The sequence below is a fragment of the Propithecus coquereli genome, unplaced genomic scaffold (genome assembly GCF_000956105.1).
Source record: "Propithecus coquereli isolate 6110/MARCELLA unplaced genomic scaffold, Pcoq_1.0 Scaffold355, whole genome shotgun sequence".
In the NCBI taxonomy this organism is placed as follows: domain Eukaryota; kingdom Metazoa; phylum Chordata; class Mammalia; order Primates; family Indriidae; genus Propithecus; species Propithecus coquereli.
Window position 1 is genome coordinate 4,269,877 of NW_012149230.1, and position 14,226 is coordinate 4,284,102.

General features: G+C 60.9%; 1 protein-coding gene across 1 annotated transcript in view; it reads right to left on the bottom strand.

The window, feature by feature from the left end:
• Positions 1 to 5,702: 5,702 nt before the first annotated feature.
• KCNJ12 (potassium channel, inwardly rectifying subfamily J, member 12) overlaps positions 5,703 to 14,226 on the bottom strand; it is a 36,966-nt gene continuing 28,442 nt past the window's right edge. Inside the window, exons 2-3 of the mRNA XM_012651409.1 lie at positions 13,513 to 13,634; positions 5,703 to 7,557 (exon numbers count right to left, since the gene is read on the bottom strand). Of these exons, the coding sequence (XP_012506863.1) occupies positions 6,200 to 7,501 (1,302 nt within the window). The 5' untranslated portion in view covers positions 7,502 to 7,557; positions 13,513 to 13,634 and the 3' untranslated portion in view covers positions 5,703 to 6,199. The remainder of the gene's footprint in view (positions 7,558 to 13,512; positions 13,635 to 14,226) is intronic.

Here is a 14,226-nt window from a genome sequence, read left to right on the forward strand (position 1 = left end):
GGTTGCAGTGGGCGTGGCTGGTGCCCCCCCACCCCCTTCCTAGGAGGAGCATCCTGGGCGGACAGGAGCCACCTAGCCCAGGGTGGCCGCAGGCAGGGACCCATGCCGAACAGAGGCAACGCTGCACTGCTCTCCCGCTCCGCAGAGGGTCAGGCTGAGCAGGGCTTGGGCGGACCCCACATCCCCTGCAGCCCCTCCCTGCCCACGCTGCTCCCCTCCCCCGTCTATGCTGGGCACCAGGATCCCCGCTTCCAGAGCACGTGGACTAAGACCCCTGTTCAGCACTTGCCCCGCCAATGGACTGAAACCCCGGCAGCGGGAGCTGGGTCTGGCTTGACTCCCAATGGGCCGGATGTGCCCGCAGTGGGCGCACAGTAGCGGTTCATCAATACTTGAAGGAATGCATGGAGCTCTCATTTTGTATAGGGAAACTGAGGCCCAGAGTTGGCCAGTCATAAACACTTAAAGGGGCAGAGTCCAGATTTCAGGCCTTCCAGGTCCCAGTCCAGCCTTGGGTGAGGAGGACCCCTTTTCTATGTTTTCTCCATACCAAGGAGGAAAGCGGGTGGGGGGCCCAGAACCTTCCTTGGGCTCAAGTGCCCTTCAGTACAGAGCCCTCCCCACTCTGATCCTGGTTCCCAGTCTCGGGTGCCCCCAGGCTGGGCTGCTTCCCCTTCAGTGTGGCGGGTGGCCGGGCTCTGTCCAGGCTGGCTCAGTGGAAAGGGGCTGCAGGTCGGTGCCCCGTCATCTGCCCATCCAAGTACACATGGAACACGTGCGCTGCCCTTGGCACTGGGCACTGCAGTGAATGAGAGATGACAGTCCCTGCCCTTGTGGCGCTCACCGCCTGGTGAGGACAGTGCGTGGCACACAAGCACGAGGAACCACTGCTAGCTGTGGATTGCCTGAGACAGAGGGTCCCACCACCGTCTCTCTCTCACTGGGCCAAGCAAGGTCTAGGCCTGAAGGATGAGGAGCCAGGTTTGCTAAGACCTGAGGGGAAAGTGTGGGGCAGAGGAAACAGCATGTGCAAAGGTCCTGGGGTGGGGGGATGTGGGGTGTCCAAGCAACTGAAGGTGTGCGTGCCTGTTGCAGAGGAGCAGCAGAAGGAAGGAGGAAGGGGCCGGGCAGGGGGGGCCGGGCAGGGAGGGCTGGCTGGGCTGGGTGGTGCCGGACTTTGGCTGTGGGGGAAGCAGTTGAGATTTTATTTTCAGTGTGGCAGGGAGCCAGGGAGGGTTTCAGGCAGGGGGGATACAAGGCCTGATTCCAGTTTTAAGAAGACCACTCTGGAGCTGGGTGGAGATGGGGTGTGTCCTTGGGGGCCCCACTGCTGCCGGGTAGCACATGGGCAGAGCTGACCTCGGCTTTCGATTCCTCCCAAGTCCTCCCCTCTGCTGCAAGCTGATTTTCAGAGGAACAAACTGGTTTGAGTCCAGGGCAGGCTCCCTGGCTGGGCTGTCCCTCCACTGGCTGAGACTCTAGCCCTAGCCCTGGCCACTGGTGGGCAGAGGGGCCCCAAGAGGCCCAGTGCCCAGCGGGGTCCGTAGGTGTCTAGGTCAACTGACGAACATGGAGACTGCAGGATGGTACCAAGGCCTGGCTCAGATCCCAGCTGGGTGACTACCTTAACAACCCTCAGCCAGTTTCCTCTAAAATGGGTTAGCAATGCCTCCCAGGGCTGCCTTGCAGGGGCTAGCCCAGGATAAAAGGAGGCATCTTACAGGCCTCAAACTTCAAGTTAACAGGTGCTCACTAAACACTCATCACCAAACTTCCCCCCAACCCCCAGTTCTACCTGTTTTAAAGCAGATTCTGAGTTGGGCTCATTTCATCCCTGGGGAGGCAGGAAAGTACAGGGGAAGCTGGCCAGCTCAGTGCACACAGGCCTGGTGTGGGGCCTGGGCTGTGCATTCCTCATGGTGACCTTGTGTGGGCCACACTCTCTCTGTGTGCACCAGGGACAGTGGGGAGGAGCAGGGCACCGAGAGTGCTCTCACTAAGGGAAGCCTCTTCCTCCCTCTCCTCAACAACTCTGTGAGCTGGCCAGCACATGAACACCCCCTTTCTAGAGATGGGGAGACTGAGGCTGGAAGGGGCAAGGAATTCACTCAAGGTCCCCCAGCAAGCTAGCAGCCTGGGATCTGACCCAGGGCCCTTTGGGGTATTAGCACAGTCAGGATGGGGGACCCAGAGACTCTGTAGGCAGTATTTATTGGGCACCAACTAGCGCCAGGTCCTCACGCCCTGAGGCCGGTGCCCCTCAGTGCTACGGGAATGGCCTGGAGGGGTCGGGGGATGCCGCAGCACTCTGGCCCTGCTTGGCTCAGGTTCTGGTATTGGAGGGCCTCAGGGTCAGGGAGGCCCCACCAGATGCCCAGCAGCTTTAGGATCCTCCCCGCCTCAAGGAGTACTGGGAATAGGGCACCACTTCCGCCAACGCCTGGAGGGCTCCTTATCCAGGGCCGTCTGGAATCCTCACCTACGTCCAGGAGAATGAGGGACACAGAGTTGTGGAGAACTTCCCACTCGTGGAAATCGTTTGGGCAAAGGGAGGAATTCTCTCCCCGAGGGCCTCTGGCAGAAGACCACGGGGATCCCAGTTTGGGCCCCCGGTATAGATGAAAGTCTAGTTCCTGAAAATAGGCTGTGCGCGCCCCCCCAGCCCACCCCCAGCTTACGTTGTGGGCTGTCATCTCAGCAGAGACAACACCGACTTACTCTGAAATTCCTCCTCAGCCCCGACCCTGGTTGAAGCAGGGCTTCCTACCCTGGCTAGGCCTCCGCATCAGATCGGAGTCTGGGGGGTGCAGTGTGGTGGCGGGAGCAGCCGACAGGGGCGCGACACTGCAGGAACAGGTGCCCGTGTGCTACAGGGAGACCACCTGCGCACCGTCCCTCTCCCCACCCCCAGCCCGGGTAGCCCCGCCCCACCCCACCGTCACCCGGGGAGCCCCACCGCCCAGCGCAGGGCGAGGAAGCCCCAGGACTCCTGGCACGCAGCCGAGTGGGGCAAGAGGCTTTCAGACACACATCTCGACACCATGGGCCTCAAAGAGATCGAAATGCATTTAATGTGGTCTAGTCTCATCACCTAAGTCTTTAGATACTGCTATGAATTGAAAGTAACATGAAAATTCTCCGGTTTTACCGTTTAAAATAGATTTGACATTCTGTGACTCACGCAGGGCAGACACCCAGTGCAGGGGCCTCCCGACGGTGGTTCCTCCTTGCCCCCCAGGACCCTCTGTCGCGTGGGGACCCGGCGGCACAGCACCAGCAGAAGCTCGGGGGGGCGGCCACCATGCTCTGAGCAGCAAGCCCAAGCTGCACACGGATGCACACCGCCAGGGCCGCACACACGCACACGTACATGTGTTCACACAGACACACACAGGGCCGCCCACACATGACCCAGGCACACGTGCTCACCTCCAGAGGCCTCCCCCGTGGAACAAAAGCTCCATCCACACACCGACGTGCAAGATCGGGCCACGTGTGGGGCTGTCGGGTCCAACCGCGCCAGCGTCTGTGGCCAGCATCCAACCTGAGGGGTGGGTGCCTAGCCTCCCAGCCTGGTGAGCATTGAACCAGCCCCCCACATAGAAAACATGAACGCAGACACGCCTGTGGGCAGACAGACACATAACTACCTGCACACGCACACACACACACATCACGTGTCTGTATCACCAACGCAGTCGCGCTGTGGAGAGCCGCATGTGCACATCTGCACCACCACGGGCACGACGGGGGCGTGCACCTGTACACCCGCCCCGCACACCTCCCCCAGGGGCCAAGTCTTCCTGCTCTCGGCTCTTCCCATCCGCCCTCCCGCTTCAAGTGCACGAAAGAGAGAGACTATTTTGGTCTTTAGCACAAGCGATAAATAAATAAATAAATAAATACAAGGGAAGGAAAAAAGAGGGCAAAAGAGTTTGAAAACGCAGCATCTGCCTGCCTTTGGCAAGATGAAAGGCAGTCAGGATGCTCTCCCACCAGGGCCTGAGAGGCAAGTGCACCAGGCCGCCAAGAGGGCCAGGGAGCGGGCCTGGGGGACCTGAGGCGCTGGGGCTCTGCTCTGGATGGGAGGAGCAGGAGCCTGGCCCACCCGCCCCGCGAGGGCAGTGCGGAGCTCAGGCCTCTACTCTGGCACCAAGTGCCCGGGCCGCCCCTCCCTGAGCCTGGCCATCTGGGGGGTGGATGAGCACTGAGCACTCACGCACCCCCTCCACCCGCAGCGCCCAGGGCTACGGCAGGGAGAGCCAGCCAGGCTTCGGGCAAGGGCCAGGCCTGGAGCAGGAAAGAGCTGAGGCCCCTCCAGCAGATCCTGAGAGGTGACAGCTGCCTCCAGCTGAATCTTCAAGGCAGAAATGCCAGGGGAGTCTGAGGCTGGAGCAGGGCATGGAGTCAGGCCTACCTCAGGACATGGGGGTTGGGGTGTCTCTGGGCCCCCTCCAACCCCGTCTCACTGACAGCCTTGGCAGCCCATGTCTAGACCCTCCATGGCCCACCCTCAGGGGGAGGCCTCCAGCCATGGTGAGGGGAAGAGGAGGAGGGAAGAGGCGGGAGCCTGCACCCTAGGCTGCAGCCCCTCCCTGTCACCCTACCCCACCCACTCACTTTGTGACTTTGTATGTCCCCTTCTGTGTTCTCTGCCTCAGTTTCCCCTCTTGGGCCAGAGAATCCTCGGTGCCTCTTGGTTCTGAGCTGTCTTGGAGGGTGCAGGAGACGCGGGCCTTCGCGAGGGGCCCGATTCAGGGAGAATGGGCTTCCTCAGCAGAGGCCTGGCCCCCACCAGCTGCCAAGAACAGGACAGGGCCGGCAGAGCCAACAGCCAAGGACACAAACCTCTTCCTGACAAGGAGCCGCAGTGCTTGGACTGTGGAGGTGGGGTGCAGGAAAGGCCCTGGAGTCGAGGCAGGAAGGAATCATTTGTCCCACAGCCAGTTTCTCAATTCAGCTTTGAACAAGGGGACGCTCCCCAGCATCTCAGTTGGTGGGAGGGGTTACACTCCCTGTCCTCTAAGATCTTTCCTCTGCCACTCGACAGCAGACCAGGGACGCCTGTGCCCCTCCTGGGCTCCCCCTGCACTGCTGGCTTCCTAAGGCAGACAGAGGGCTGGCAGGGGCTTCAGCAGTGGAGGTGGGGAGGGCAGGAGAGCCCAAGAAGAACAGGAACAACTTGAGCAGGACAACCTGGAGTCTCTAAGGCACGACTCACGCTGTGGGCCCAGTGCGGACGGGGCTGATCCACTTCCTCTGAGTCTGGGATCCTGACTTCCCTTTCCAAGGAGCCATCCACCCCTGTGGTTCCCAGCTGCCCCCCACGTGGCAGGGGTGGTGGTCCCCGGGCAGAATGGAGAGAGAAGCAAAACATGAGAATCAGGGTGGGGGTGAACCCTCGACAGCAGGTCCCATACCTGGCCCTGAGACGCACCTCTAAGGTACAAAGTCAAACTCAAAAAGCTCAAACCAGTTTCTTCCCAGCCCCCACCCTCCACCCCAGTGACAGTAGAAAGCTTTTATTGTGATCATTAACATGGTCTTGGATTTTCTAACACAAACAGAACCTAGTCCGCCCCTATCAGAAGTGCGGGTCCTCGAGCACCGAGCTTGCCCTGGGGGCTGTGTCCCAACCCAGGGGGAGAGGCCAGTTCCACCTTGGGAACCTTCTGGAGCCTCCAGCCAGTTGCTGCATCCCAGCAGACTCATGGAATTCTAATTGTCCTTTTTGCCCCCCCAAGAATTAAAAAAAATTTTTTTCGATCGCATGTTAATTTTTTTTTTTTTTGTAAACAGTCTCACCCAAGCTAAGGTTGAGAAACCCAGTGTTTCTCCCCAAGGTAAAAACCCGCCAGCCTCCCACAGCAGAGGCTATGCCCACCACCCAGCCACTTCCAGGCAGGCTGCAGCTCTGTCTTCAGGCAGAAGCCCCTGGCCCCCAGGAGGCCACCGCCCTGCCACCTCCCTACATTGGCCTCTGAGGGCAGGGGCCACCCGCTCTGGCCGCCCACTCTCCCACCAACCTTCTGAGGCCATTGCAAAGAAACATAAAACGACTAAAACGCTACTGAGTCTGCAACCTAGGGCACGTGGTCCCCGGTCCTGCTCAAACCGGGGGTGGCCCCACCGAGGGGTGCCTCGGCCCCTCCTGGGCGGGGGTGGGTGGGGGGGATGCTGCATCTCAGCCACCAGCGGCTCAGATCTCCGACTCCCGCCTGTAGGACCGCTGCTCCAGGGTGCTACCGCCGGCCTGGAGTCTGTCAAAGTCATGCCTGGCCTGGGGACTGAGCCGGTCTCGGCTGCGGCTGTCCTGGTCTCCGTCGGCCTCGTCCTCCTCGTCGCGGCTCAGGAAGGCCAGCTCATTCTCGTAGCAGAAGGAGTTGGCGCTAGGCAGCAGGAACTTGTTCTCGACCAGGTCCTTGGCACTGCAGCGGGGCGTGGAGGGCACCTCGTAGGTCTTGTGGAAGTGCGAGTAGTCGATCTTGTACTGGTTCTTCTCCTCGAAGAGAACAGGCTCGAAGCGGTGGCCCCACAAGATCTCGTTGGCCAGGTAGGAGCTGCGGGCCTGGGTGGTCATGGCCGTGGCCTCCACCATGCCCTCCAGGATGACCACGATCTCGAAGTCATCCGTCTCCAGGTCCTGCCGGCTGATGCCAAACAGCGGGCTGGCCTCGTCGATCTCGTGCAGGATGGTGATGGGTGACACCAGGAAGATGCGGTCCAGGCCCTTGTCGAAGCCCACGTCGATGTCGATCTGGTCTAGCGGGATGTACTCGCCCTCCTCTGTGACCCTGGGCTTGATGAGCTGCGCCCGCACGTGGGCCTCCACGATGTGGCTCTTGCGCAGGTTACCCACGCGCCACATGAGGCAGAGCTTGCCATCGCGCAGGGCCACCACGGCATTGTGGCTGAACAGCAGCGTCTGCGCCCGCTTCTTAGGCCGCGCCATCTTGGCCATGATGGCGCCAATCATGAAGGAGTCGATGATGCAGCCCACGATGGACTGTGCCACCACCATGAAGACGGCCACTGGGCACTCCTCCGTCACACAGCGCAGCCCGTAGCCAATGGTGGTCTGCGTCTCGATGGAGAAGAGGAAGGCCGCCATGAAGCCGTGGACCTGCATCACACAGGGCGTGCGGCCCCGGCCCTCGGCCGGCTCCAGGTCACCGTGTGCCACGGCGATGACCCAGAAGATGATGCCAAACAGCAGCCAGGAGGCAAGGAAGGCCAGCGAGAAGATGAGCAGCATGTAGCGCCAGCGGATGTCCACGCAGGTGGTGAACATGTCGGCCAGGTAGCGCTGTGACTTCTCGTCCATGTTGGCGAACTCGATGTTGCACTGGCCGTTCTTCTTGACGAAACGGTTGCGGCACCTGCGCCTCGTGTGCACCTTGCCGTTGCCGAAGCCGTTGGCACCCGGCATGGTGACCAGATGCAGCCCGTCCTCCTCTGACGACACGATGCTGTAGGGGTTGGCCCGGCTGGCCGCGGTCATCCCGGGGGTAGGGGGGCCCCAGCTCGCCCCCAGGCTGGCTCCCGGCGGGCTGACCCCTGCAACAGAGAGGACAGCGGGTCTGCAACAGAGAAGACGGTGGCCCCATCACTCCTCCGCCCCGGCCACTCCACCGCCCCCACCCTGGCACCCAGCCCTGACCAGGAGACACTTCCACCTGACCAAGCCACGAGCGGGTTCCGGTCCGGCCTCACTCAAGCCCACGCCACCTTCTAGGTGTGGACAACAACCTCTCCACCCTCCCAGCAGTACCAGCCAAAATCCTTGGATCCATCCGAACACCTCTCACTGACACCCAGGGCTCTGCTCTTGGAATATCTTTAGGGTGTAGCCCTTTCTGCCCCTCTCACGGCCTGAGTCCCTGTCACTGCCTGCCTGGACCAATGCTCCAGCCACCCCGACAGCCCACCCCAGATCCCCCAGTCCCCAAGGCAGCCATGGAGGACCTGTGGAAGCTGAGTCAGAACCTGTCCCTCCTCTGCTCAAAGCCAGAGTCCCCTCAGGGACACACAGGACTGCACGGGACCTCACCTCGCAGCCTCTCCTACTCACCCTGCTGCAGCCCGTGGCCCCCAGACTTCCCTCGAACCCACCCTGGATGCCTTCCTCCCGGCTGTCCTCCTGCTGCCTGGCCGCCTTCAGGCCTTGGCTCCAACACTGCCATCTCCGGAGGCCTTCCTGTGCCCCAGGAAGGCTGCACCCCGGTCCCCGCCCAAAGTCCACAGCACCGACCCCCTGACAGAACAGAGCCGGCAACAGGAATAATGGGAACATAAGACTGCCATTCCCCGAGGGCAGGGAGCTTTCTATTTTGCTCCTTGTTGTCCCACCCCTTGTTGTTCCCACTCCAGGGCCTGGAGTCGGGGAAGCCTGCCACCCCCGCCATCTCCCACTTGGGATACCCCGAGCTAGGTTCTGCCACCCTCCTGACATCCACACACCCTGGGGCACCTGCACAGCACACCTGTGGCCTCCCCATCTTCAGCAGTGTGGAGGACGGGGGCCACCTGCTGTTCAGCGCCTCCTCCCAGGTCCCTGCTTTCCTCCTCTCTAAACAAGGACGGCAGGGCCACCACCCCAGCATGTGGGGAGCATTCAAAAGTATCACCTATTCCCATCACCGCTGCCGGCTCGCTGTGGAGAGCACCTGGCCAGGCCCAGCCTGCTGCGCACGCTTGCGCACACCGGGCCACCGGAGCAGGCCCCACAGCAGGGCGTCCGCGGCAGCCAGAACAAAGCCCACTCTCAGTGGGACACACAGGCCACCTGTCGGTGCCTGTCGGTGCCAGGCTGTGGCATCTGAGCCTAGCCCTGTGGCCACTGACTCCTCGGCTGGGCTGGGCTGGGCTGGGCTGGAAGGGGGCAGACCTAGGACTCGCCAGGGCGGGCAGGATGCTGAGCAGTTGGACAAGCCCCTCTCCACCCACGGGGACCCCTCGCACACCCAATCCCCACCGGTTGCACCAGGAGGCCGCAGCCAGGCAGGGCCTTGGACCCTTGAGCGCCTGCAGCCACTTTGCCTGAAAGACACTGAAGCCCCAGGAGAGGGTCCCAGGGTGGCTGGGCACGCAGTGTGGGCCGGGTGCTGTGCAGAGCCACCTGCAGATCCCTGGGGCCCTCCGGGGAGGGGTGAGTGGGCCACCCCACTTTACAGACAAGGATCTGGAGGCTCACAAACGGGCAGTGACTTGTCTGAGCCCCACAGGCAGGAGGCAGCCATGCCGGGATTCAGCCCAGGTCTGCGTGACAGGCTTCTGGCCAAGTCCACACTAGCCAGGGCCTCGGAGAAGGCACGACTCCTGACCTCTGCTCCAAACACCTGGAGACAGGTGGGAGTGGAGCCTGAATGACCAGCCAGACTGGGTGCATCCCCAGGGTCGGTGTCAGTCGCGGTGCTGCGAGAGCCCCAGAGCCTGGCAGGGACGAGACACTCACAGCAACCGCTGCCTGAGAGGACTACAGGGAGAACAGGCGAGGTCCTGGGCACCTCTCAGGGGGCCAGACACATCAGCAATGCTCTCAGGTCATCCTCTCAGCAACCGCAGCAGCTACCATGATTACATCCACTCTCTGAACAGAAGAAGTGACCCCTCCGAGCCGCACAGCCATTAAGCAGGAGAGCTGAAATTCAAACCACGTCCGCCCAACGCAAGGTCTCCCTCCACAGCCCCCAGGCTCCTCGGCGGACGCCTTTCCTCACTCTGCTGTCCTCCCCCAGTGGCTGCTCCAGGTGACCACCTCACCATGGGTCTGAGGAGCCGAGGCCCGAGGCCGCAGTGGTGGATGCTGCTTCCGCCGGGGCCAGGAGGCAGGGAGCTGGTGGTGTTGGGGTCCCCCAGGACTGAGCTGGGAAGATGGCTCAGCCCCAGACTCCCAGGCCCTCTGGCAGGAGGCAGCCAGGGATGGGGCACTCAGATGCCGGCGGGAGGACACCAGATCCCAGGGGGTGGGTTTGTGTGGCCCTGGGGCCTTGAGGGACGTCCAGCGGGTCATGGCTGCTCCAGCCCGTGCTCCGAGCAGCTTGAGGCCTGCAGGGAACAGAATCACAGGAATCAAAGGCCAGAGAGCGCAGCCTGCACGTTGCTCCCGGCGGCTGGCAGCCCTCGCCTGGCCGGGCACCAGGCAGGCGAGGGTGCTGCGATGGCTCCTGGCATCTCCGCCAGGGCTGGGCGCCTGGGTGCTACCCAGATGGTGTCATATAGGTCTGGGAACCCCCGTTTCTGTTGACATTCCTTCTAAAAACACAGAGAAAGTCAACAAGGTCAAGTTTGTACCCCGCTCCCCCATTTCTCAGAGCCAGAAACTGACTCGGATCAAAGTCCCCCAAAAACTGAGTAGCAGAGACAGAGTTGGAGCCCGGGGTCTTGGTCCTCAGCCTTCCACAGCCCCATCCCACTGTGAGAGAGAGACCCCAAGCACTAGGGGAATGGGAGCCCCTCACTGGGCACTTGGTGAACACAGCAGCACAAAGGAAGACCCCAAAGAGGACACAGGAGTAGAAACCGCGGCACCACCAACTTGCCCAATGTCCCAAGGACACTCCTGCACGAACACAGGTGTGGCGAGGCTACACAAGGATTCAATGTAACAACTATAAGCCAATACCTTCAACCAGGGACATTCAGCCCAGGCTGGCTCTCGCTCAACTGGGTGCTCAGGTGAGATCAGGTAAGACTCTGGCTCCCCATTTTATGGATGGGAGAACCGAGGCAGGAAGAGAAAGAGACTTGTCCCAGGTCACGTAGCCCAAGACTATAGTTAAAAGCGTCCTCTGCAGACACCCAGTTTGGCCAGCAGGGGTCCCAGGGTCTCTGGGAGGGGAACAGGAGAGAGGCGCTGGAGTAACTACCTGAGCTAGGTGGTTCAACACTGGAGAATAAGCCGTGGGGAGCGCAGACCCAGCTGACCCCGGGGATGGCAGGATACCCCAGAGACGGCGAAGCCAGGTCCAGCCCTTGGGAGTGTCGTAGGTCCCTGCCGGCCACGAGCCTGGAGATGCAGCCTCCTGGCAGCCAGTCTGCTTGGAACACTGGCCGGGCGTGGGCTGGCAGCTTATAGAGAGGATGACCGACAGGTGATGGCTGCCACGTGATCCGAGGGTGGGGCCCAGGAGTCACGGGGAGGTGCCTCCGGATGGAGCAGGATGCCCCGTGCCCATTCCCCTCGAGGCTCTGGGCTCCTCAGGTTTCAGTGACATCCGGAGGAGACCAGGGCAAGGCCTGAGACCGCATTCCCGGATGCTAAGAAAGTGCTGACCGGAAGGGACGGCGGAGGGGCCCACACTGCTTGGGCGAAGACCAGGACCAGGGGGCGGGCAGCCCCCCTGCCAGGGCCTTTCAGCTGGTAGGGACGCCTCCGAGGCCCAAGCACAGTTAATCGATACCTACGGAGCGCTTATTACCTGCCAGGTGCTGCTCCGAGAGCTCTACTACAGTAATTCACTTAATCCCTACGATAACACTGTGACTATTATCCCCACTTTCCCAATGAGTAAACCGAAGCTCAGAAAGACTGGGTCACTTGCCAAGGGTCACACATCCTTTAAGAAGTGGAGCTTCCAGTCTAGGGGGTGGGGGGGAAACCAGTGCCCCTCCAGCCCATGCTCCTCTCAGGCCTCAAGCCCCTGCAATCCCATTTGGTGACAAGACACGCAGACGGGCCCGCTGGCACTCCGAAGCGCAGCTTTAAGGGCCCTTGCCAGCATCCCTGACCTCTGGATGGAGCAGGCGCCCATCTGGTGGGAGGTGGCGCCCACTATCTTGCCATCAAGCCGCACCATCGAAGACCCCTCAGAGAGCACTAGTGCCAGGGAGGCCGGGGTGTGAGTGTGCGCGTGTCCTGCCTCCACCTCCCCTGCGGCCCGCACCCACGGCAGACATCACTCATCGAGCTGCGTCCAGGACGGCCTCGGCCTCTTTCCTAATGCAGTCACTATCCGCCAGACTTCTCAGGAGGGCCTGAGAAACCGATCCGCACTCTGCAGATGGGGAGACCAAGGCTCCGAGACGGCTGGGAGGCAGGCCAGGCCAGGCTGCAGGGTCGTCTCTCGTGCCAGGCCCTGCCCACAGTGGGGGACCACGGCGAGGCTGGGCTGGGCGTGTGGGCGTGTCAAGGAGAGGCATTCCCAGCGGAGAACCAGCCAGGGCCAGGAGCCAAAGGCGAGGACGTGCTGGGCACCCCGGGGGCAGCAAGGGGGCTGCAGCCAGGTCAGTGAGAGCCAGGTGCCCGTGTGGAGGGGAGAGGGAGAGCTGGAGGGGCCGGCACCTCTGTTTCTCACAATCTGGGAAGAAGATGACCTCTCCTGCCGGACCACCTCTCCAGGCCAAACTCCCCCCACCAGAGACTCAGACAGCCTCTGCCATGGCCCCCAGCCCGCAAACATTCAGGATCAATGCAGTGCAGGATCTCGGTGCCAAGCGTGGGCTCAGCTGTATGAGAGAAGCTGTGGCGACATGCTGGTATGTGTGGGGGATGGTGGTCGGTACCCACTCGTACCCTGGCCCTCACTACCGGCCCCAATTCCCACAGCCAACACCAGTGTCTTCTGCCCCAAAGCTCTCTCTGGCCATTGGAGCACGCTCTGCCTATGCAGAGGGCAGGCTGGGGAGCTGATGCCACCAGAGCAGCCTTCAGTCAGTGACAGACAGGCGCAGATGGGTAAACACCCAGCAAACTGCCCCTTGTATGGGATGACACCGAGGGCAGGTTGCACGCCATCTCCCCGGCGGGGCTAGGCTCCAGCTGCCCCAGCAGTAGCCGTCCCAACAACCCACTTATGGGCTCCCTCTCCTCCTTGTCCCACCTCCTCACTTCAGGGATCACCTCCCACTAAGCAACTTGCACTGGAACCTTTCCCCCCTGGGCCCTCCTCACAGGGCCAAGGCCCTGAACCCCAGCTTCCCCTCCTGCAGGCCCCACAACACCATGCCCCTTCTGCCCCCCTCCTGTTCCTCCTCTTCCACGAAGCCCTTTACGATTCTTTAGCCCTGGGCTTCCCCTGCTAGGGCCAGAAGCTACTTTCTAACCTATATTAGAGTTGATCTTGTCCAGGCCCCATCTCTACCAACCTCAGAGGCCCAGAGAAGCTGGAGTTGGCCCTGGCAAAGAAGGGACCCCCAGGAAATGCACCCTGGCCAGATAAAAGGATAAAAGACTAGGCAGCTGAGTAGAGGATGGATGGAATAACGAATGAGCAGACAGATATGTGCACAGGTGGGTGGTCGAGCAGATGGACAGATAAATCGGGCTAAGAGATGGGTGGGTGGGTGGATGGGGGTGACCAGATAGATGGACGGGTTAGGTGGGTGGAGGGCAGGTGGACGAATGGCTGAGCAGATGAATGGGTGGAGGGAATGGCTAATGAGTGGATGGGCTGGGCGGTGGACATAGGTGACGGGTGGATGCACGGGTGGGTGGATGGGTGGAGTGTAGATGAGTGTTTGGTAGAATGGATGATTAGATGCACAGGTGCACACCAGTGACTTTAATCTTACCTCTTGAATTCTATCTTCTAAGTAATGGTGCTGAGTGGGCAAGTGACAGTCTTCAAGGCTGAGTTAGCAGTGGCTGCCATTTCCCAGGCACCAGCTAGGGAGGATCCAGACACTAGAACATCCTAAAGTTAACAGAGCAAAGCCACGTTACTGCAGACGGTGCTGCTCTTCTCAGAGGGGCTCAAAAGTAAGACATTTCCACATGAACCCTCAATTCTGCTCACTTCCCCCACCCCATGGGAGGCGGAAGGGCCTCCAGCCTGCACCTCTGATGCCCCACACCTTTGTAGCCTTCGAGCCCTGTCCAGAACAACCATCCAGAACCAGGGAAGGGCAGAACAGGATGGGTCTTCAGAGAAAATAACAACTGACAATTATCAAGTGCCTATTGCATGCCAGATACTATCACAGGTATTTTACATATATCGTCTCACATAATCCTCACAACCCCACAAGGTTAGAGCTATTATTATTCCCATTTCAGAGATGTAGATAAGGTGGTAATTCTCCTAGGGCCACAAAAGAACTCAGGCCCTCAGCCAGTGCTCTTAGCCACCACCTGCAGAGCCTTCCCAATGCCAACCCTGGAGCCAGCTGTGGACAGCTGAATGGATGGACGGGTGGGTGGGTAGGTAGATGGAGAGTGGGTGGATGGATGGGTGGATGAGTGGAAGGATGGATGGATGGATGAGTGGAAGGATGGATGGATGGATG